This window comes from Mandrillus leucophaeus, unplaced genomic scaffold (assembly GCF_000951045.1).
Source record: "Mandrillus leucophaeus isolate KB7577 unplaced genomic scaffold, Mleu.le_1.0 Scaffold365, whole genome shotgun sequence".
Taxonomy (NCBI): Eukaryota; Metazoa; Chordata; class Mammalia; order Primates; family Cercopithecidae; genus Mandrillus; species Mandrillus leucophaeus.
The window spans coordinates 459,458-480,023 of NW_012103865.1; the positions used below are offsets into that span (position 1 = coordinate 459,458).

At 47.3% G+C, this 20,566-nt stretch overlaps 3 protein-coding genes and 1 gene segment (V, D, J or C); all 4 read left to right on the forward strand.

The window, feature by feature from the left end:
- Positions 1–20,566, forward strand: part of LOC105546604 — a 261,509-nt gene that overhangs the window by 179,519 nt on the left and 61,424 nt on the right. The window lies entirely within an intron of this gene.
- Positions 1–20,566, forward strand: part of LOC105546599 — a 135,936-nt gene that overhangs the window by 58,136 nt on the left and 57,234 nt on the right.
- On the forward strand, positions 4,577–8,158 carry LOC105546593 (putative trypsin-6). 2 transcript variants are annotated; one of them, XM_011989847.1, is made up of 6 exons: positions 4,577–4,616; positions 5,649–5,808; positions 6,161–6,202; positions 6,862–7,115; positions 7,514–7,650; positions 7,956–8,158. In XM_011989847.1, the coding sequence occupies exons 1-6, from the start codon at positions 4,577–4,579 to the stop codon at positions 8,106–8,108; spliced, it is 786 nt and encodes a 261-aa protein (XP_011845237.1). In that variant the 3' UTR covers positions 8,109–8,158. The 2 variants fall into 2 exon arrangements, with proteins under 2 accessions (XP_011845237.1, XP_011845238.1); XM_011989848.1 differs by lacking the exon at positions 6,161–6,202.
- LOC105546592 (trypsin-1-like) lies at positions 14,426–18,777 on the forward strand. Of its 3 annotated transcripts, XM_011989845.1 has the most exons (6): positions 15,199–15,238; positions 16,268–16,427; positions 16,780–16,820; positions 17,479–17,733; positions 18,133–18,269; positions 18,570–18,777. In XM_011989845.1, the coding sequence occupies exons 1-6, from the start codon at positions 15,199–15,201 to the stop codon at positions 18,720–18,722; spliced, it is 786 nt and encodes a 261-aa protein (XP_011845235.1). In that variant the 3' UTR covers positions 18,723–18,777. The 3 variants fall into 3 exon arrangements, with proteins under 3 accessions (XP_011845234.1, XP_011845236.1, XP_011845235.1); XM_011989844.1 differs by lacking the exons at positions 15,199–15,238; positions 16,780–16,820 and adding an exon at positions 14,426–14,507 and having other exon boundaries at positions 17,480–17,733; XM_011989846.1 differs by lacking the exon at positions 16,780–16,820 and having other exon boundaries at positions 15,180–15,238; positions 17,480–17,733.

A 20,566-nucleotide genomic window follows, 5' to 3' on the forward strand; every position in this document is an offset into this window, starting at 1 on the left:
CCTCCCTCCCTTCCTTTTTTCTTTCTTTTTCTTTTTTTGTATTTTTAGTAGAGACAGGGTTTCACTATGTTGGCCAGGCTGGTTTTGAACTCCTGACCTCCAGTGATCCAAAGTGCTGGGATTACAGGCGTGAGCCACTGCTCCTTGCCCAGGTTCCATTTAAAAATTTCAACATTTATTTTAGATTCAGGGGGTACATGTGCAGGTTTGTTACATGGGTGTATTGTGTGATGCTGAGGTTTGGGGCACAAATGATCTCATCACTCAGGCAGTGAGCTTAGTACCCAACAGGTAGTTTTCCAGCCCTTTCCACCCTCCTTCTCTCTTCCCTCTAGTAGTTGCAGTGTCTACTCTTCCCATCTTTATGTCCATGTGTACCCAATGCTCAGCTCCCACTTATACATGAGAACGTGATATTTGGTTTTGCGTTCCCATGTTAATTTGCTTAGGATTATGGTCTCCACCTCCATCCATGTTGTTGCAAAGGACATGTTTTCATTCTTTTCATGGCTGCATAGTATTCCATGGTGTATGTGTACCACATTTCCTTAATCCAGTTTACCACTGATGGCCACCTAGGTTGATTTCATGGCTTTGCTGCTGTGAATAGTGCTGTTAAGGACTTTCTAGAGCATGTGTCTTTTTGGCAGAACAATTATTTTCCTTTAGGTAAATGCCCAGTAAAGGAATTGCTTGGTGGAAAGGTAGTTCTGTTTTAAATTATTTCAGAAATCTCCAAAATGCTTTCTGCATTAATTTTTCCATGAACTAATTTATACTCTGGCCAACCATGTGTAAGTGTTCCCTTTCCTCTGCAGCCTACCCAGCCCCTTCTGTTTTTTTGACATTTTATTAATAGCCACTCTGCAGCCAAGCTCTTTCAAGGACAATGTGGGGAAGAGCCACAAACATCCCTTTTCCAGAAGAGAATTATTGCCTGCCCACTGGTAGAACTCTTGTTTTCATCTGTCTTTCATTGTCTGTTTTTCAAAGAAAACCCAAAGGTAAAGTGGTAGGATCTTCGACACCAGAAAAAGTTTGCAGCCACCAGAGCCTGCTGGGAAGCGGTCCATCAAGCATGCATTGATCTTGCCACCTGGAATTTGAGAGATCAAGAAGCCCCATAGCAACTTACCATACAACTGCCCATCAGCACCCATCCTTTCAAGCTCAATTCTGGCTCTGCAGACATTGGCAGCCACATGTCACAAATCCTGGGTCTCTGTGGACTTCCCTCATCACCCACGGACACAATGGGCTGCCTGTCCTAGGCAGAGACACAGCAACATTCTCTTAAACTGAAATGAAGCATAAATTCCCTTCACCAATAACCATCTGAGGGCACAGCCCCTGCCTCCTTCCTCGGGGATTTTAACACTCCCATCTCTCTGACCCAAACAGGTAGGTGAGATCTGACTTGAAAGGGGAGAAAATTGGGAAGTATTGGGGTATCAGGAATGAATCCCCAAGTGTTTTTGTGTTGGGACAGGTATCCACATCCCGAACTGTACCTGGAGATAGGGAAAAATGCAGGAGAGGAGAGGAGAAAAAAAGGGGAACAAAGTGGCTGAAAGTCACGGAAAGCTTCTCTCGTGGTTCTTTCTGACTCTGGTTGCTTTGCCAAGGTCTTGAGTACAGAGAGGGTGGGCTCTGGCTGGGAGCTGCTGCTCTGGGAGATGGAAGAGTCACTTCACCTCCAGAAAGCTCATTTGATCATCTGTAAAATGGGCAATCCCATAGGTGTTTGTGATGATAAAATGAAAAAATCATTCTTAACTTAAATGAGTTACATGTTGTATAGTAAGTTATGTACTATATAGTAAGCACACAGATACAATTCACTGTTATAATTGAAGGACAGTGGTTTGGTGGGCTAAGCACTAACCACAATCTAGAAAGATTTCTTAAAGAAGTAGACGAAAGAAATCTGTAGTTCAGAATGAACAGTACCAAGAACGGCATGTCCTCCAAATGGAGCTTGGGCAGCTGGATCTGAACCTGTCCTACACATCTGAGTCTACGGTATGAGGTAACAGTCTCCACCTATAGCTGTCTTCTCTGAAAGTAAGGTCATTCCCTTTGAAGAAAGCTGACCTCAGACTATACTGTGATCATTTAAGGAAGAGTGCAAAATACTGGAGAAGTCTAGACTTCAAGCTCTAGATACAGAAAATCCTCATATTTATGGGTGTTCTGTTTCAGACAGAGAGTCAGAACCACAAGCACTGATCCAAAAATCCCTTTTACCAAACAAAATTTCCATCTTCTACCAAGGTTCATCTCCCTGTTTAGTGCACACTGGTGTCTACTGTTGCTAGAGCAAGAGTCTCTCCTTATTCTCTAATGGAGGAGTTCTGTGAAGACCCCATGACAAGGGGAAAAACCAAACATGTTTAGGGACAACATGGGAAAAGCCCATGTTATCAATGCTCCAAAACCTGGCTACTTCAGGCTTGGCCAGTTGTTCGTGAGCAGAGAGGTGTGTCATCTACATGGCAGTCAAGGCCTGGATGGGTCTGGAACTGTGGCAACGTAAGGCTCTGAGACAAGCTGCCAGAAGAAAGACAAATTCAATCATCTATTTCTGCCAGGAAGAAAAGAACTAGGAAGGAATCAAATGTACAGTTTGACCTCTGGGGACCTCTGCCTCGATCCTCAATAAATCTCCTTTTTGATGCCACCTGCAGCAATTCCTACACTTCACAGTGCTCTCCATGGCTTCTGTTGGTCTTATGGTCAGCTCTGCCAAGATCTGTATTCTTGGGCAAGACAGAATCCTTCTGAATCTCATTGTCTTCCTCTATAAGTGGAAATTATTTTGCTCTGCACAAATCATAATTACCATGTTTGTGGGAAGATAAACTGTGAAACTCAGCAAAATTGAAAAGTAATTCACCACTGTTACTTACGTGAAAACTCTTGCAAAGCTGTCAGACACCGTGGACCATCTAAATATAGCAGTGTTAGCTATGAGCCCATCACTGATTAGAGGGGGTACGGGGTGGAGAGGGGTCTCTGAACAGTGGGTCTCCTGGCTGTGGGGAAACTGGTTCAGCAGCCATTCTAGAAGCTGAAACTGAAGGTATTCTGTGTGTCCTCTCAACTCCACAGACACCACTTGGCATTTTTTTCCAATTCTCTCTGGTTTCCATTTGCTTCCTCCCTCTATCCCCTGGCCATGTCCAATTTCACTACCAAGTTTCTGATCTTTTATCATTTGGTTCACTGTCTCCAGAACATCCCTGGTACTTTTACCTTTCAAACAATTCAGACTTGAACTCTGCTTACTCCTGCCCATCACCAACCTGAGCTCTGAGTTGCTGAGAAGGGAAAGCACCCTCATAAGGAAGCTCTTTCTTTCCTTACACCATTAGACTTGAGCGGAGACAGCATTCCCATCTCCACACAGCTCTGGCCAGGTTGTGCCTCAGTCAATTACACAACTGTGTTTAGTAGCCTTGGTAAGGCCCAAATCAGGATATTCTCTGGAAAGATTCACTTTCTACTGAGCCCAGTATAATCTCACTGCATCTAAGATAGAAAATTCTAGATCCACCCCTCCAAATTTCCATCATTGAATCCAACATGTGACCCATTTAACATGTGCTAAAATCTCTACCTACTGCTGATTCTAAGATCCAATCATAACCCAGATTTACCATGGTCCAAACTCTGACATCTGATCGGGGGCATGTCATTCTGGTTCAGGCTGTTAGCCCCGAGCAGGTGGGTCAGTTTGCATCACCCTGAGTGCAGGTTGCCAGGGCAACTGTGAGGCTGCATAAAAAGAACCTACGACAGGATACACATGAGAGAGACAAATGTCTTCACATTGTAGACGGGGAGGAGTGCACCACTGGTTTTCCATCCTCCAGATGCACTGAGTAAGTTCCTACCTAACCTGTGTCCCCTCCTTCTTTGCAGCACTTCCCATCCTTAAGCCTTGATAGGAAGGAGAGCCACCTGGAAGCCCAGAATCCTATGGAATGCGAGTTTCCCCTCTCCTTACCCCTTAGTGTTGGAATTCTTGTTCCCAAAGTCTTGGATTTGACATGCCTGCACCCTGACTGGAGAGAAGCATCTTTATTTTCACAAGAATGAGCCTTAGATAAGACTTCCCTCCTCTCTTGGGGGATCCAGGACACTCAAAAACCAAGCTTGTTACCAACGCTTGTCCTTCCTTAAGTACATTAAATACATCCCCAGTAGTCAAAAAGACTCCTAAACAGCCAGGCCACTCTCCTTCCTTCTAACCATCATCTCCTCGGCCTAAGAAAGCCCAGCTGTGTGATCCAGGACTTGGCTTTCCCTGTCTTTCCCATCCCAGCATCCTTGCAGGAAACAGCCAGTCTCCCTCTCTGCTCTAAGAAGGCAAGTTTCCTTATCACCTGTGAATCACAAACACACAAAGTGGCCAAACATAGCCGAGCTGATGTAAGACCCTGGGAAGGGGAAAGCTGCAGGTGTGTTTGTGCTGAGAGGAGTGGTGACCTTCACCTCACAGACACCTCCTTTCCCGATCCTCAGGAGGTATAAACATGGGTCCTCCACCACCAGTCAGGGACACTCTACCACCATGAATCCATTCCTGATCCTTACTTTTGTGGGAGCTGCTGGTGAGTATCATGCCCTACCTCAGGCCCCACCCACACCCTTTCCTGGCAGACACAAGTCCTTCCATTCTTGCTGCCTCTTCTCTTTTGACTTTACTCCAATATTCTGTTTCCTCCATCCGGCATCTCTACTTCCCATTCCCCTTGGACTCGCTTTAAGCCTCACCTGTTTCAACTTCTCCCTAATTTCACTCCCACCACTGCCATTCATCCATATCCAACATGTGAATGGAGAAGCTGAGAAGGGAGGCCAGGTGGGGCTGGACCATGAAATGAAGCAGCAGGCTTCAGGCTTGGCTCTGACAGCAGGAGAATAGCACTATTATAGCTGCTCTTAACCTCGAATGCACCTGGAGAGGTTGAAAAATAACTCTTGCCAGAGAGTCAGCTCTAGAAATTCTAACTTCATTGTCTGGGGGTGCAACCTATGTTCTGGGTTTTTAAGCATCCCAGATGATTTGTAACATTTCAAGGCATGCAGCCAAGGTTAAGAATTGCTGTCCTATTGGCCAATAATAACGTCTACCTTTGTTCTGTCAAAGTGAGCCTGGGGGCTGCCCTCAACTCTGCCCTGACTCCACAGTTCTGAGCTATGAGGGAATCTGGTCATGGTCAGGTCTGCGCAGCCAGGGCGTTTTCCTAGCTTGGTCAAATTATCCTGACAAGCCAGGGCTCCAATAGCCAGGAGAGGTACACAGCTGATGAACAAAGAGAGAAGCACTCAGTGGGTGAGACAACCACATCCCAACAACTCCTGTCCCACTGGAAGTATTGTGAGGAAATTCCTTGCGACCTCAGCCTGGTGACCCCAGGAGAGATCTGAACACCCACAGGGTACCTAGCAATGTGCCCTGGAGACACAGAGACTTGGAAGCCACATCCAGTGATGCTCACCAGGGATGGCAGCCATCCCTCCCTTGCGTAGCCTCACTGTGCTTCTTAAGGATTTCAAATGAGAAGGAAGCAACCGCAGGCTGGGAGCACCACCCCTAACATGCTACTGACTTGCCTTCTCCCTTCCCATATCCACTCCAGTTGCTGTCCCCTTTGATGATAATGACAAGATCGTTGGGGGCCATACTTGTGAGGAGAATTCTGTCCCCTACCAGGTGTCCCTGAATTCTGGCTACCACTTCTGTGGCGGCTCCCTCATCAGTGAACAGTGGGTGGTTTCAGCCGGTCACTGCTACAAGCCGTAAGTGTGGGGCGCCTCACTGCAAAACTCCCAGCCAGGCTGCCTGGGAGAGCATGGCTTCAGCCCAGGCAAATACTGAGGTTGGGTGAGATGGATGGGAGAGGTGGTGGAGAAGAAAACTTGCTGGCAGCAGCTGACTCTGCAGACCAGAGTGAACACAAGACAGGAACATCTCATACCAAGGTAAATTCATGAAACAGCAAGGGCTGTGGTCATAAAAGCGGTCAGTGATGATCTTGGGATGCTCAGAGCTAGTGAGAAAAGCAGGGATGTACCTTTTGCTGGTTAGCCACACATTCAAGCCACCTAAGAAAGAGATTTTTAAAATACTGAAGCCTGTGTCCTATCCCAGGGCAATTAACACAAAATTTTCAGGAAGAGGTTGTGAATGTCAGTGAGTATTTCACACTCTACCTTGGTAACTGTAGAGTGTATAGACAGAGCTGAGAACCACTGCCTACAACAAGAACTCTCAAACCTGAGTATGCACCAGAACCACCTACCAGCTTGTTAAGGCAGAAATCACTGGGCACCATCCCCAAGGTTCTGATCAGTAGGTGGGGGTAAGGATGAAGAATTTACATTTCTAACAAGTTCCCAGGAGATTCTAATGCTATGGCTACCCTTGGATTAGAATACAGAGAAGTGTGTTGCTCACCAGGCCAAAAAGGAAGGGAGGAAGTCACTGTGCGCAGTTAGCAAAGGCCTGGGGTGAACAATGCTGGGAAAATTACAAGGAGCTCCTTGTGCCCACAGTGCTAGTGACTGTGGAGACTGTGGGAAAGAGGCTAGGAAGGCAGGTTGAGGAGCAGCCTCCTCTGGGATTCCTTTGACTCTTCCCCACCCAACTAACACCAACCTCTGAAGCAGAAATGTTCTGGGTCTCACACCTGCACTGACCCACACTGCTCTCCTGCCCATGAGATATGGCCACACATCACACCCCATGTCTACAGAACAGTCCATGAGCAGGGAGCTTAAGGACCTGGGGATGGTGGGAAGGGTGTCGTGGCTATGAAAGAAGGTCTTCACCATGCCTGCCCTGCCCATCAGCCACATTGAGGTGAGACTGGGAGAGCACAACATTGAAGTCCTGGAAGGGAATGAGCAGTTCATCAATGCAACCAAGATCATCCGCCACCCCAAATACAACGGGAATACTCTGAACAATGACATCCTGCTGATCAAGCTCTCCACGCCTGCCGTCATCAATGACTACGTGTCCACCATCCCTCTGCCCAACGCCCCTCCAGCTGCTGGCACTGAGTGCCTCATCTCCGGTTGGGGCAACACTCTGAGCTCTGGCGGTGAGTGGGACCCTTCGCCCTTCTACTTCCCTCCATCCTCACAATTTCCAGAACAAACCATGCCCCTTAACTTAAAACCTGTCACCTCCAGGCTTAAGACACATTTCCAGTGCCCATTACACACAGGCTCTGCACTGGACACCAGAGAGACGCAAAGTCTCAAGGACTTGGCTCCTAAAATCAAGAGACAGGACAAATGGAGAACTTGCTATGATCATGTCTTAGGTTCAACAATGATCATTCTGGAAACTAAAAGCCAGAGTTCCTTGCCAGGACTTATGTTTTGGAGTCCTCTCCAGGAGCAGTGTTCCTCTTCAGTGTTCCATCCTAGATTATTGTCTCCTTCTCTGGCCTGACCCATATTTTGACTTTCTTTGATCTCTTCCTGATCCTCACAGCTGACTACCCAGACGAGCTGCAGTGCCTGGATGCTCCTGTGCTGACCCAGACTAAGTGTAAACTCTCCTACCCTTTCCGGATTACCAGCAACATGTTCTGTGTGGGCTTCCTTGAAGGAGGCAAGGATTCCTGCCAGGTGATTTGAACAACCCTTCCCATGCTGAGGTTCCCACTGATACCCAGGCCCCATCTGGGAAAAAGATTTGAACTCCCAATGTGGCAGGGTTGAGGAGGTTCCCTGCAATGAGCCCATGGAGAAGTGAGGAAGGCTCCCTTGGGCTGCATGCTGACTGCTTAGGAAGAACAGAGAATGGCCACCACCATAGAAGGACGTGGAGGCACAGAGCTAGCTGGAAAGGCGTCTTTTAAGGTTCAGAGTGAATGTAGCTATATTCCTCCTCCATCTCTCTCTCCATACAACCTGTCCCTTCTTCACCGCAGGGTGACTCTGGCGGCCCTGTGGTCTGCAATGGACAGCTCCAAGGCATTGTCTCCTGGGGCTATGGCTGTGCCCTGAAGAGGAGGCCTGGAGTCTACACCAAGGTCTACAACTATGTGGACTGGATTAAGGACACCATAGCTGCCAACAGCTAAAGCCCCCAGTCCCTCTGCAGTCTTGGTACCAATAAAGTGACCCTTCTCTCATTGTCTGTGTCTGTGCCTGCTGCCTCACACTCCTTCTCACTGGAAAGCATCCTCCACTCTCAGGCCAGACAGGGCTGTCTCCCTTAAATGTAAGCAGAGCCCCCAGCTCCCAAAATGTGTTGCATGGTACACTAGATTGGCACATGAAAAGAAATGGAATCCAAAAATAAGAAGAAGCTTCAGAGAAGGAGGGGCTTTGTTACTGTTTCTAGAGAAATGTGTGTTTCAGAATGGTGGTCTTTGGTGGGGGGGTATTGATTTTTATTTGGGTTCTCACACTGGTTGGAGCTACTCTGCCTTCAGAACAATCACAGCACAGAAAATGTGTCAGCATTTTCAAGGTGGCCCAAAAAATCTGACCAGCTGAATCTTATTGCTAACATACAACAATAATGACAATGCTGTTGGTGATGATGTGTCTCTCCCAGGAATGTTTAGGCACCAAACCCTCGACCAAGCCCTCCCTTCTCATTCACCTGGAAAATCAGACTCAAGTAAATCTCCCTGGACCCCTAACTCTCCCTCAATTCCCTAGTTCCATCTCTGTGAGCAGCTAGAGAGATGTCCTGCCTACCATAGCGGGAGCCTGACTGTGACTTGGGAATCAAGTCCAGCTCTGCACTCTTCTTTGCCTTTGGGGTAAGACGCCACAGTGAATCCCACAGCTACAAACAGCTCCCCACTCTGACCAGGGAACGAAATTAGAGAGGGTCAGGATTCACCCATATGATCAATCAACTGAAGAAGGATTCCTTTTCATAAAATTTGCTTGCCTTTGAAACACTACAAGTTACTTGGGACTCTTTATAAAAGGTGGAAGGAAAGACATCTGAGGGCTATAACATGATCCAGTCACTCTGGAAGCACATTGGCAGGCTTGCACCACTGGATGCAGCAGAGGGAGCCAGGACACGTGGCACCTGTGGCACCTGCCAAAGCCTCCTCCTGGCAATTCTGAGAGGGCCCATGTTGGGGCCGTAACTCATCCAAGTTTGTCACCAAAGATCCAAGCAAGCTTCTCTTTGAAATTCCACCTTCACCTTCTGTCCCAAGTGGTTGTGGACACCCCTGGAGCTGGTTTCAAGGACCAGGAGCAGCCAAGGGAGACAGACAAGTTCAGAGCACATTTCCTGTTACAGGGAACACAGCACAGGCCTCCAAGTGTCCATGGAGCAGCATGCAAATTGCAGTGATGAGTAGAGTAAAACCTCTACATGGAACACAGCATTCCTGGAAAACACAGGGGACTGCAGTCCACTTGCTGTGGAATACACCCATGTATGCATCAGCCACTTGTTTGGTAAACAGTAAATGTGTCCTATCAATTACCTCGAGAGGGCCATCTGTGCTCCAGATGTGTGGTTTGTGTAAGGAGACGGCTACCACTCACTATCTTCAGAGTAAAGCAGGGCTCAGTGCTCACACAAAATGGACAGATACACCTGGGTTACCCAGAAATTCACTGCATACAAACACCACTTTGTTCAACATGGATTTTGTTTTTATGGAGTCCAAACTCAGACCCTAGTTCACTTTACAGCCTTGGGTTTGTCTGCTTGTAGAGATACATATACAGTAGTAGATAGATAGACAAAATAGATACATTTTTTTCCCTTTCTTACCATAATGTCAATGCCTCGTCTGAATATCATCATCACTCGAGTCAAGGGAAGAACCAAACGCTTTGTATAAACAGGTCTGGGCTGGTGGGGGGAGTGTTAGTTTGCATTATTTTCTGTGTCCATTCAGATCATTCCTATCAAAGCCCAGCTGGTTACCTGAAGCCAAGAGACAGACATAAGGATCCCAGTGGCCTTCCATATGGCTGCTTCCACCTCCTACCTGGGCGACTTAGACTCTTTACACAGGAGAGTGAGTCACCCCACTCAGAAGGGTTGTCAGCAGAAACAGGGCATGAAAATCACAAGTAACCACGACATTTCTTCCAAATGTTCAGTGTAAAATAAACCACTACCACTACCACCAAAAATACAAAATAAAAAAAAAAAAAAAAAAAAAAAAAAAAAAAAAAAAAAAAAAAAAAAAAAAAAAAAAAAATGCTTATTCTAAATGCAAGAGAAAATGCTGTGTGAGAGCCAGGTCAAGGGGCTGCATTTTTTCAGGCCACAAAGCTTTCTCAGTCCATTTGCTCACATGGAACCGTGAGATATGAAGGTCTCCAGAGTGTGTGCTCGGGATCGAGGCTGGAATCGTTCAACTGTGGGTCCAGATCAAAGGGCAAAGAAGCAGAAAGCCACAACTCTGTCCACAGCCACGGCTTAGGGCCTCCTTCTCACAGAGGCTCTGAAGAACCCCCACCTCAGCCTTCACACAAAACGTCTCCTTCTGGCTCAACTACAGCCAGACTGGAGTGCCGTGGCATGATTTCTGCTCACTACAACCTCCGCCTCCAGGGTTGATGTGATTCAGCCTCCCAAGTAGCTGGGATTACAGTCACGCGCCACCATGCCCAGCTAATTGTTTTTTTTTTTTTTTTTTTTTAAGTAGTGACATGGTTTCACCATGTTGTCCAGGCTGGTCTTGAACTCCTGACCTCAAGTGATCCAAAGTTTTGGGATTATAGGCATGAGCCACCACTTCTGGTCCAGGTCCCATTTAAAAAAATAATAATAATTTCAACTTTCATTTTAGATTCAGCGGCTACATGTGCAGGATTGTTACGTGGGTATATTGTGTGATGCTGAGCATTGGGGCACAAATGATCTCATCACTCAGGCAGTGAGCTTAGTACCCAATAGGTAGTTTTTCAGCCCTTTCCACCCTCCTTCTCTCTTCCCTCTAGTAGTTGCAGTGTCTCCGGTTCCCATCTTTATATCCATGTGTACCCAATGCTCAGCTCAAAATTATAAGTGAGAACCTGATATTTGGTTTTCTGTTCCTATGTTAATTTGCTTAGGATTATGGTCTTCAGCTCCATCCATGTTTCTGCAAAGGACATGATTTCATTCTTTTCTTGGCTGCATAGTATTCCACGGTGTATATGTACCACATTTCCTTTATCCATTCTACTGCTGATGGCCACCTAGATTGATTCCATGGCTTTGTATTGTGAATAGTGCTGTGACGGATATGCAAGACCATGTGTCTTTTTGGCAGAAAAAATTATTTTCCTTTGGATAAAAGCCCACCAAAGGAATTGCTGGGTGGAATGCTGGTTCTGTTTTAAATTATTTCAGAAAACTCCGAACTGCTTTCTGCATTAATTTTTCCATGAACTGATTTACACTCTGGCCAACAGTGTATAAGTGTTCCCTTTCCTCTGCAGCCTCACCAGCGTCTTCTATTTTTTTGACATTTTAATAATAGCCACTCCAAAACCAAGCTCTTTCAAGGCCAACATGGGGAGGAGTCACAAATATCCCTTTTCCAGAAGAGAATTCCTGCCTGCCCACTGGTAGAATGCTTGTTTTCATCTGTCTTTCATTGTTTGTTTTTCAAAGAAAAACCAAAGGCAAAGTAGTATGACCTTCCACACCTGAACCAGGTTGCAGCCACCAGAGCCTGCTGGGAAGGGGCCCATCAAGCATGCGTTGATCTTGTCACCTGGAATTTGACAGATCAACAAGCCCCATAGCAACCGACCATACACCTGCCCATCAGCACTCATTCTTTCAAGGGATTAGCTCAATTCTGGCTCTGCAGACACTGGCAGCCACAGGTCACAAACCCTGGGTCTCTGTGGGCTTCCCTCATCACCCAGGACCACAATGGGCTGACTGTCCTGGGCAGAGACACAGCAACATTCTCTTAAACTGAAATTAAGCATAAATCCACTTCACGAATAATCATCTGAGGGCACAGTCCCAGCCTCCTTCCTTGGGGATTTTAAAACACATCTCTCTGACCCAAGCAGGGAGGTGAGATCCGATTTTAAAGGTGGGGGGGGGGGGCGAATATCGAGATTAGTTGTGGTATTAGGAATGAATCTCAAGTGTTTTTGTGTTGGTACAGGCATCCACATCCAGAACTGTACCTGGAGATGGAGAAAAATGCAGGAGAGGAAACGAGAAAAAAAGGGGGACAAAGTTGCTGAAAGTCATTGAAATCTTCTCCCATGGTTCTTTCTGGCTCTGGTTGCTTTGCCAAGGTATTGAGTTCAGGCAGGGCCGGCTCTGACTGGGAGCTGCTGCTCTGGGAGATGGAAGAATCACTGCACCTCTAGAAAGCTCATTTGATCATCTGTAAAATGATCATTTGATCATCTCCAAAATGTAAAATCCCAAGGTGATTGTGATGATAAAATGAAAAAAAATTCTTAACTTATATGAGTTACCTGCTGTATAGTAAGTTACATGGTATATAGTAAGTACACAGATATGATTCACTGTTATCATAATTGAAGGACAGTGGTTTGGTGTGCTAAGCACTAACCAGAAGCCAGAAAGATGTATTAGAGAAGTAGACAAAGAAATCTATAGTTCAGAATGAACAGGACCCAGAATGACATGTCCTCCAAATTGTGCTTGGGCAGCTGGATCTGAGCCTATCCTACACATCTGAGTCTATAGTACGGGGTAACAGTCTCCACCTATAGCTGTCTTCTCTGACTGTAAGGTCATTCCTTTTTGAAGTAAACTGACCTCAGACTATACTGTGATCATTTAAGGAAGAGCACAAAATTGTGGAGAAGGTTAGTCTTCAAGCTCTAGGTACAGAAATCCTCATATTCTTGGGTGTTCCCTTTCAGACAGAGAGTCAGAGCACAAGCACCTGATCCCAAAATCCCCTTTTCCAAACACATTTTCCATCCTCTACCAAGGTTCACCTCCTTGTTTAGTGCACACTGGTGTTGTGTCTACACTTGCTAGAGCAAGAGCCTCTCCTCATCCTCTAAGGCAGGAGTTCTGTGAAGACCCCATGACAAGGGGACAAAATGAAACAACATGCTTAGGGACAACACAGGAAAAGTCCATATTATCAATGCTCCAAAACCTGGCTACCTCAGGCTTGGCCAGTTATTCGTGAGCAGAGAGGTGTGTCATCTACATGGCAGTCATGGCCTGAATGGCTCTGGAACTGTGGCAAGGTAAGGCTCTGAGACAAGGTACCAGGAGAAAGATGAATTCAATCATCTATTTCTGCCAGGAAGAAAAGCACCAGGAAGGAATCAGATGTAGTTTGTCCTCTGGGGACATCTGTCTTGATCCTCAATAAATTGCCTTTTAGATGCCACCTGCAGCAATTCCCACACTTCACAATGCTCTCCATGGCTTGTTGGTCTTATGATCAGCTCTGCCAAGATCTGTATTCTTAGCAAGACAGAATCATTCTGAATCTCATTGTCTTCCTCTATAAATGGAAACATTTTTGCTCTGCACAAATCACAATTAGCATGTCTGTGGGAAGTTAAACTGTCAAAGTCACCAAAATGAAAACAATGCACCACAGTTGCTTACATGAAAACTCTTCTAAAGCTGTCAGGCACCATGCCCCATCTAAATATAGCAGCATTAGGTATGAGCCCATCCGTGATTAGAGGAGGTACGAGGTGGAGAGGGGGTCTCCGAGCAGTGGGTCTCCTGACTGTGGGGAAGCTGGCTCGGCGGTCATGGCAGGAGCTGAACTCAAAGGTACTCTGTATGACCTCTCAACTCCATGGGCCCCATTTTGGCATTTTTTCCAATTCCCTCTGGTTTCCATTTGCTTCCTCCCGCTATCCCCCTGGCCATGCCCAATTTCACCACCAAGTTTCTGAGTTTTCTCATTTTGTTCACCATCTCCAGAACATCCCTCCTTCTTTTACCTTTCAAAGGATTCAAACTTGAACTCTGCTCACTCCTGCCCATCACCGACCTGAGCTCTGAGTTGCTAAGAAGGGAAAGCACCCTCATAAGAAAGCTTCTTCTTTTCTTACATCATTAGACTTGAGCGGACACAGCATCTCCATCTCCACACTGCTCTGGCCAAGTTGTGCCTTAGTCAATTACACAATTGTGTCTTAGCAACCTTGCTAGGGCCCAAATCAGCATATTATCTGGGAAGATTCACTTTGTACTGAGCCCAGCATAATCTCACAGCATCTAAGACAGAAAATTCTAGACGCACCCCTCCACATCTTCGTTATTGAACCCAATATGCGACCCATTTACCATGTAATCTCTACCTACTGCTGATTCTCAGATCAGCTCATAACCCAGATTGACCATGGTCGAAACTCTGGCATGCCATTGTGGATCAGTTTGCATCGCCCTGAATGCAAGTTGCCAGGGCAATGGTGAGGCTGCATGAAAAGAACTTATGACACGATGCACATGAGGCAGACAAATGTCTTCACATTGAAGAAGGGGAGGAGTGCGCCATTGGTTTTCCATCCTCCAGATATACTGAGCAATTTCCTAACTAACCTGTGCCCCTCCTTCTTTGCAACACTTCCCATCCTTAAGCCTTGGTAGGAAGGAGAGCCATCTGGAAGCCCAGAATCCTGTGAAATGCGAGTCTCCCTTCCCCTTATCCCTTAGTGTTGGAATTCTTGTTCCCAAAGTCTTGGATTTGACATGCCCGCACACTGACTGGAGAGAAGCATCTTCATTTTCACAGGAATGAGCCTTAGATAAGACTTTACTCCTCTCTTGGGGGCTCCAAGACACTGAAAAGCCAAGCTTGTTACCAATGCTTGTCCTTCCTTAAGAACATTAAATACATCCCCAGTAGATAAAAGGATTCCTAAATAGCGAGGCCATTTTCCCTCCTTCTAAGCCTCATCTTCTGGGCCTAAGAAAGCCCAGCTGTGTGATCCGGGGCTTGGTTTTCCCTGTCTTCCCCATTCCACCATCCTTGTAGGAAACAGCCAATCACCCTCTCTCCTCTCAGAAGGCAAGTTTCCTTATCACTTTTAAACCAAAAACCCACAGAGTGGCCAAATATAGCTGAGCTGATGCAAGACCCTGGGAAGGGGAAAGCTGCAGGTGTGTTTGCACTGGGAGGAGTGGTGACCTTCACCTCACAGACACCTCCTCTCCCGATCCTCGGGAGGTATAAAGACGGGTCCTCCACCACCAGTCAGGCACACTCTACCACCATGAATCCACTCCTGATCCTTGCCTTTGTGGGAGCTGCTGGTGAGTTTCATGCCCTGCCTCAGGCTCCACGCACACCATTTCCTGGAAGACACATGCCCTTCCATTCTTGCTACCTCTCCCCTTTTGACTGTGCTCTGATATTCTATTTCCTCCATATGGCATCTCTATTTCCCATCCTGTTTGGGCTCTCTTTAAGGCTCTCCTGTTTCAACTTCTCCCTGATTTCACTCCCACCACTGTCATTCATCTATATCCGAGCTGTGGTTGGAAAAGCTAGGAAAGGAGGTCAGGTGGGGCTGGCCCAAGAAATGAAGCAGCAGGCTTCAGACTTGTCTCCTACAGCACCACAATAGCACCACTACAGCTGCTCTTAACCTCGAATGCACATGGGGAGGTTGAAAAATTACTCATGCCAGAGACTCAGCTCTAGACATTCTAACTTCATTTGTCTGGGGTGCAGCTTGTGTTCTGGGCTTTTAAGCATCCCAGGTGATTCTTAATATTTCCAGGCATACAGCCAAGGTTAAGAATTGCTATATTATTGGCCAATAACAACATCTACCCTTGTTCTGTCGAAGTGAACCTGGGGGCTGCCCTAAACGCGGCCCTAACTGCACAGATCTGAGCTATGGGGGAAGCTGGTCATGGCAAGTTCTCCACAACCAGGGGGTTTTCCTAGCTTGGCCAAAGTATCCTGACAATACAGGACTCAAATAGCCAGGAAAAGTACACAGCTCATGAATAAAAGAGAGAAGCACTCAGTGGGTGAGACAATCACATCCCAACTCCTATCCCACTGAAAGCATTGTGAGGACATTCCTTGTGACCTCAGCCTGGTGACCCCAGGAGAGGTCTGAGCCCCACTGGGTACCTAGCTACGTGTTCTGGAGACACAGAGACTTGGGAGCCACATCCAGTGATGCTCACCATGGGTGGCTGCGCTCCCTTCCTTGCCTAGCCTCACTGTGCTTGTGAACCATTTCTAATTAGAAGGAAGCAACTGCAGGCTGGGAGCAGCACCCCTAACATGCTACTGACTTGCCTTCTCCCTTCCCGTCTCCACTCCAGTTGCTGCCCCCTTTGACGATGATGACAAGATCGTTGGGGGCTACACCTGTGGGAAGAATTCTCTCCCCTACCAGGTGTCCCTGAATTCTGGCTACCACTTCTGCGGTGGCTCCCTCATTAACAAACAGTGGGTGGTGTCAGCAGGTCACTGCTACAAGACGTAAGTGTGGGGCCCCTGACGGCAAAGCTCCCAGCCAGGCTGCCTGGTGGAGCATGACTTCAGCCCAGAGAAATACTGAGGTTGGGTAAGATGGAGGGGAGAGATGGTGAAGAAGAAAACTTGTTGGCAGCAGCTGACTCTCCAGAGCAGAGAGTGAACACAAGACAGGAACCTCTCACACCCAGGAAAATCCATGAAACAGCAAGGGCTGTGGTCATAAAAGCAGGCAGGGATGATCTTGGGGTGGTCAGAGGTAGTGAGAAAAGCAGGCAAGTACCTTTTGCTGGTTAGCTACACATTAAAGCCACCTTAGAAAGAATTCAAAAATACTAATGCCTGTGTCCCATCCCAGGGCGATTAACTTAAAATTTTCAGAAAGAGGGTGTGAATATCTCACTATATAACACTCTACTTCTGGTAACTGTAGAGTGCATAGACAGAGCTGAGAAACTGCCTAGGCAAAGAATTCTCAAACCTGAGTATGCACCAGAAACACCTGCAGGCTTGTTAAGGCACAAATCACTGGGTCCCATCCCCAAGGTTCTGATCAGTAGATGAGGGCAAGAACCAAGAATTGACATTTCTAACAAGTTCCCAGGAGATGCTAATGCTATGGCTACCCTTGGATTAGATTACACAGAAGGGTGGTGTTCACCAGGCCAAGAAGGAGGGAGGAACAGACACTGTGCACAGTTAGCAAAGGCCTGGGGTGAAGAATGCTGGGAAAACTACAAGGAGCTCCTTGTGCCCACAGTGCTAGTGACTGTGGAGATTGTGGGAAAGAGACTGGGAAGGCTGGTTGAGGAGGAGCCTCCGGTGGGATCCCTTTGACTCTTCCCAACCCTACTACCACCAACCTCTGAAGCAGAAAGGTCCTGGGTCTCACACCTGCACTGACCCACATCCCTCTACTGCCCATGTGATATGGCTACACAGCCCACCTGATCCCTCCAGAGCTGTCCATGAGCAGGGAGCTTAAGGACCCTGGGGAAGGTGGGATGGGTGCCCTGGCTGTGAGAGAAGGTCTTCACCATGCCTTCCCTGTCCATCAGCCGCATCCAGGTGAGACTGGGAGAGCACAACATCGAAGTCCTGGAGGGAACTGAGCAGTTCATCAATGCAGCCAAGATCATCCGCCACCCCAGTTATAACAGGAATACTCTGGACAATGACATCCTGCTGATCAAGCTCTCCTCACCTGCCGTCATCAATGCCCGCGTGTCCACCATCTCTCTGCCCACCGCCCCTCCAGCTGCTGGCGCCAAGGCCCTCATCTCTGGCTGGGGCAACACTCTGAGCTCTGGTGGTGAGTGGGACCCTTTGTCCTTCTACTTCCCTCCATCCTCACAATTTCCAGAATGAAGCATGCCCCTTAACTTAAATCCTCTCACCTCCAGGGTTAAGACGCATTTCTAGCGCCCATCACACACAGGCTCTGTACTGAGCACCAGAGGATGCAAAGTCTCAAGGACTTGACTCCTAAAATCAAAAGACAGGACAAATGGAGAACTGGCTATGATCATGTCTTAGAGGGGTTCAACAGTGATCATTCTGGGAACTAAACCAGAATCCCTTTCCAGGACTTATGTTTTGGAGTCCTCCCCAGAGACAATGTTCCTCTTCAATGTTCCATCCTAGATTATTGTCTCCTTCTAAAGCCTGACCCACATTTTGACTTTCTTTGATCTCTGCCTGATCCTCACAGCCGACTACCCAGATGAGCTGCAGTGCCTGGAAGCTCCTGTGCTGACCCAGGCTAAGTGTGAAGCCTCCTACCCTGGAAGGATTACCAGCAACATGTTCTGTGCAGGCTTCCTTGAGGGAGGCAAGGATTCTTGCCAGGTGATTTGGAAAACCCTTCCCATGCTGAGGCTCCCACTGATACCCAGGCCCCACCCGAGAAAAAGATTTGAACTCCCAAGGTGGTGGGGCTAAGGATGCTCCCTGCCGTGCCCCCATTGAGAAGTGAGGAAGGCTCCCTTGGGCTGCATGCTGTCTGCTTAGGAAGAACAGAGAATGGGCCACCGTGAGAAGGACGTGGAGCCACAGAGCTGCCTGCAAAGGGGTCTTTTAAGGTTCAGAGTAAATATAGCTATATTCCTCCTCCATCTCTCCATACAACTTGTACCTTCTTCACCCCAGGGTGACTCTGGTGGCCCTGTGGTCTCCAACGGACAGCTCCAAGGCATTGTCTCCTGGGGCGATGGCTGTGCCCAGAAGAACAAGCCTGGAGTCTACACCAAGGTCTACAACTATTTGACCTGGATTAAGAATACCATAGCTGCGAACAGCTAAAGCCCCCGGTCCCTCTGCAGTCTCTATACCAATAAAATGACCCTGTTCTCACTGTGTCTGTGCCTGCTCCCTCACACACGCCTTCACACTGGAAAGCATCCTCCAATCTCAGGTCAGACACGACAGTCCCCCTTGAAGGTAGGCAGAGCCCCCAGCTCCCAAAATGTGTTCCATGGTACACTAGATTAGCACGTACAAAGAGATGGAATCCAAAACTAATAAGCTTGGGAGAAAGGGGGGCACTGTTTTCTAGAGAAAAGTGTGTTTCAGAACGGTGGTCTTTGGCGGGGGGTATTGATTTTTATTTGGGCTTCTCACAGTGGTTACAGCTACTCTGCCTTCAGAACAATCACAGCAGAGAAAATGTGTCAGCATCTTCAAGGTGGCCCAAAACATCTGACCAGCTGAATCTTATTGCTAACATACAACAACGACAAATGCCATTGGTGATGACATGCCTCTACCAAGAATGTGTCAGCACCAAACCCTGGACAAAGCCCCCCTTCCCATTCACCTGGAAAATCAGACTCAAGTGAATCTCCCTGTCCCCCTAACTCTTCCCTCAATTCCCTAGTTCCATCTCTGTGAGCAGCTAGAGAGATGTCCCGCCTACCATAGCGGGAGCCTGACTGTGACTTGGGAATCAAGCCCAGCTCTGCACTCTTCATTTTCATCTTCTTTGCCTTTGGGGTAGGACGCTGCAGTGAATCCCACAGCCAACACCAGCTCCCCACTATGACTATGACCAGGGAAAGAAACTAGAGAGGGTCAGGATTCACCCATTTGGTCAATTAACTGAGGAAGTATTCATTTTCATAAAACTTGCTTGCCATTGAAACACTTCAAGTGAGTTATTTGGGACTCTTTTAAAAAGGTAGAAGGAAAGACATCTGAAAGCTGTGACACTGTCCAGCCACTCTGGCCACACGTTGACTGGCTTGCACCCACTGGACGCGGCAGAGGGAGGCAGGGCCCGTTGCACCTGTGGCACCTGCAAAACCTCCTCCTGACAATTCTGAGAGGGCCCATATTTGGGCCGTAGCTTGTCAAGGTTGTCACTGAAGATCCAAGCAAGCTTCTCTTTAAAATTCCACCTTCACCTTCTGTCCCAAATGCTTGTGGACACCCCAGGGAGCTGGTACCAAGGGCCAAGAACAGCCAAGGAAGACAGACAAGTTCAGAGCACACTTCCAGTTACAGGGAACAGAGCACAGGTCTCCAAGTGTCCATGAAGGAGCGTGCAAACTGCAGTGATGAGTAGAGTAAAACCTCTACATGGAGCACAGCATTCCTGGCAAACACAGGGGACCACAGTCCACGTGCTGTGGAATATACCCAAGTATGCATCAGACACTTGTTTGGTAAACAGTAAATGTGTCAGATCAATTACCTTAAGAGGGTCATCTGTGCTTCAGATGTGATTCATGTGAGGAGACGGCTACCACTTACTACCTTCAGAGGAAAACAGGGCTCAGGGCTCACACACAATGACAGATACACACGGTTTACCCAGAAAGTCACTGCATAAAAACATTAGTTTGTTCAACACGGATTTGGTTTTTATGGAATCCAAACGCAGACCCTAGTTCACCTTACAGCCTTGAGTTTGTCGGCTTATGGAGAAATATATACAGTAGTCAAATAGAGAAGAAACTTACACTTTTTCCCTTTCTTACCATAATGTCAGTATCCCGTCTGAATGTCATCATCACTCAAGAGTCAAGGGAAGAACCAAATGCTTCATATAAACAGGACTGGGCGGGGAGTGTTAGTTTCCACTGTTTTCTGTCTCCATTCAGATCATTCCTATCAAAGCCCAGCTGGTTACCTGAAGCCAAGAGACA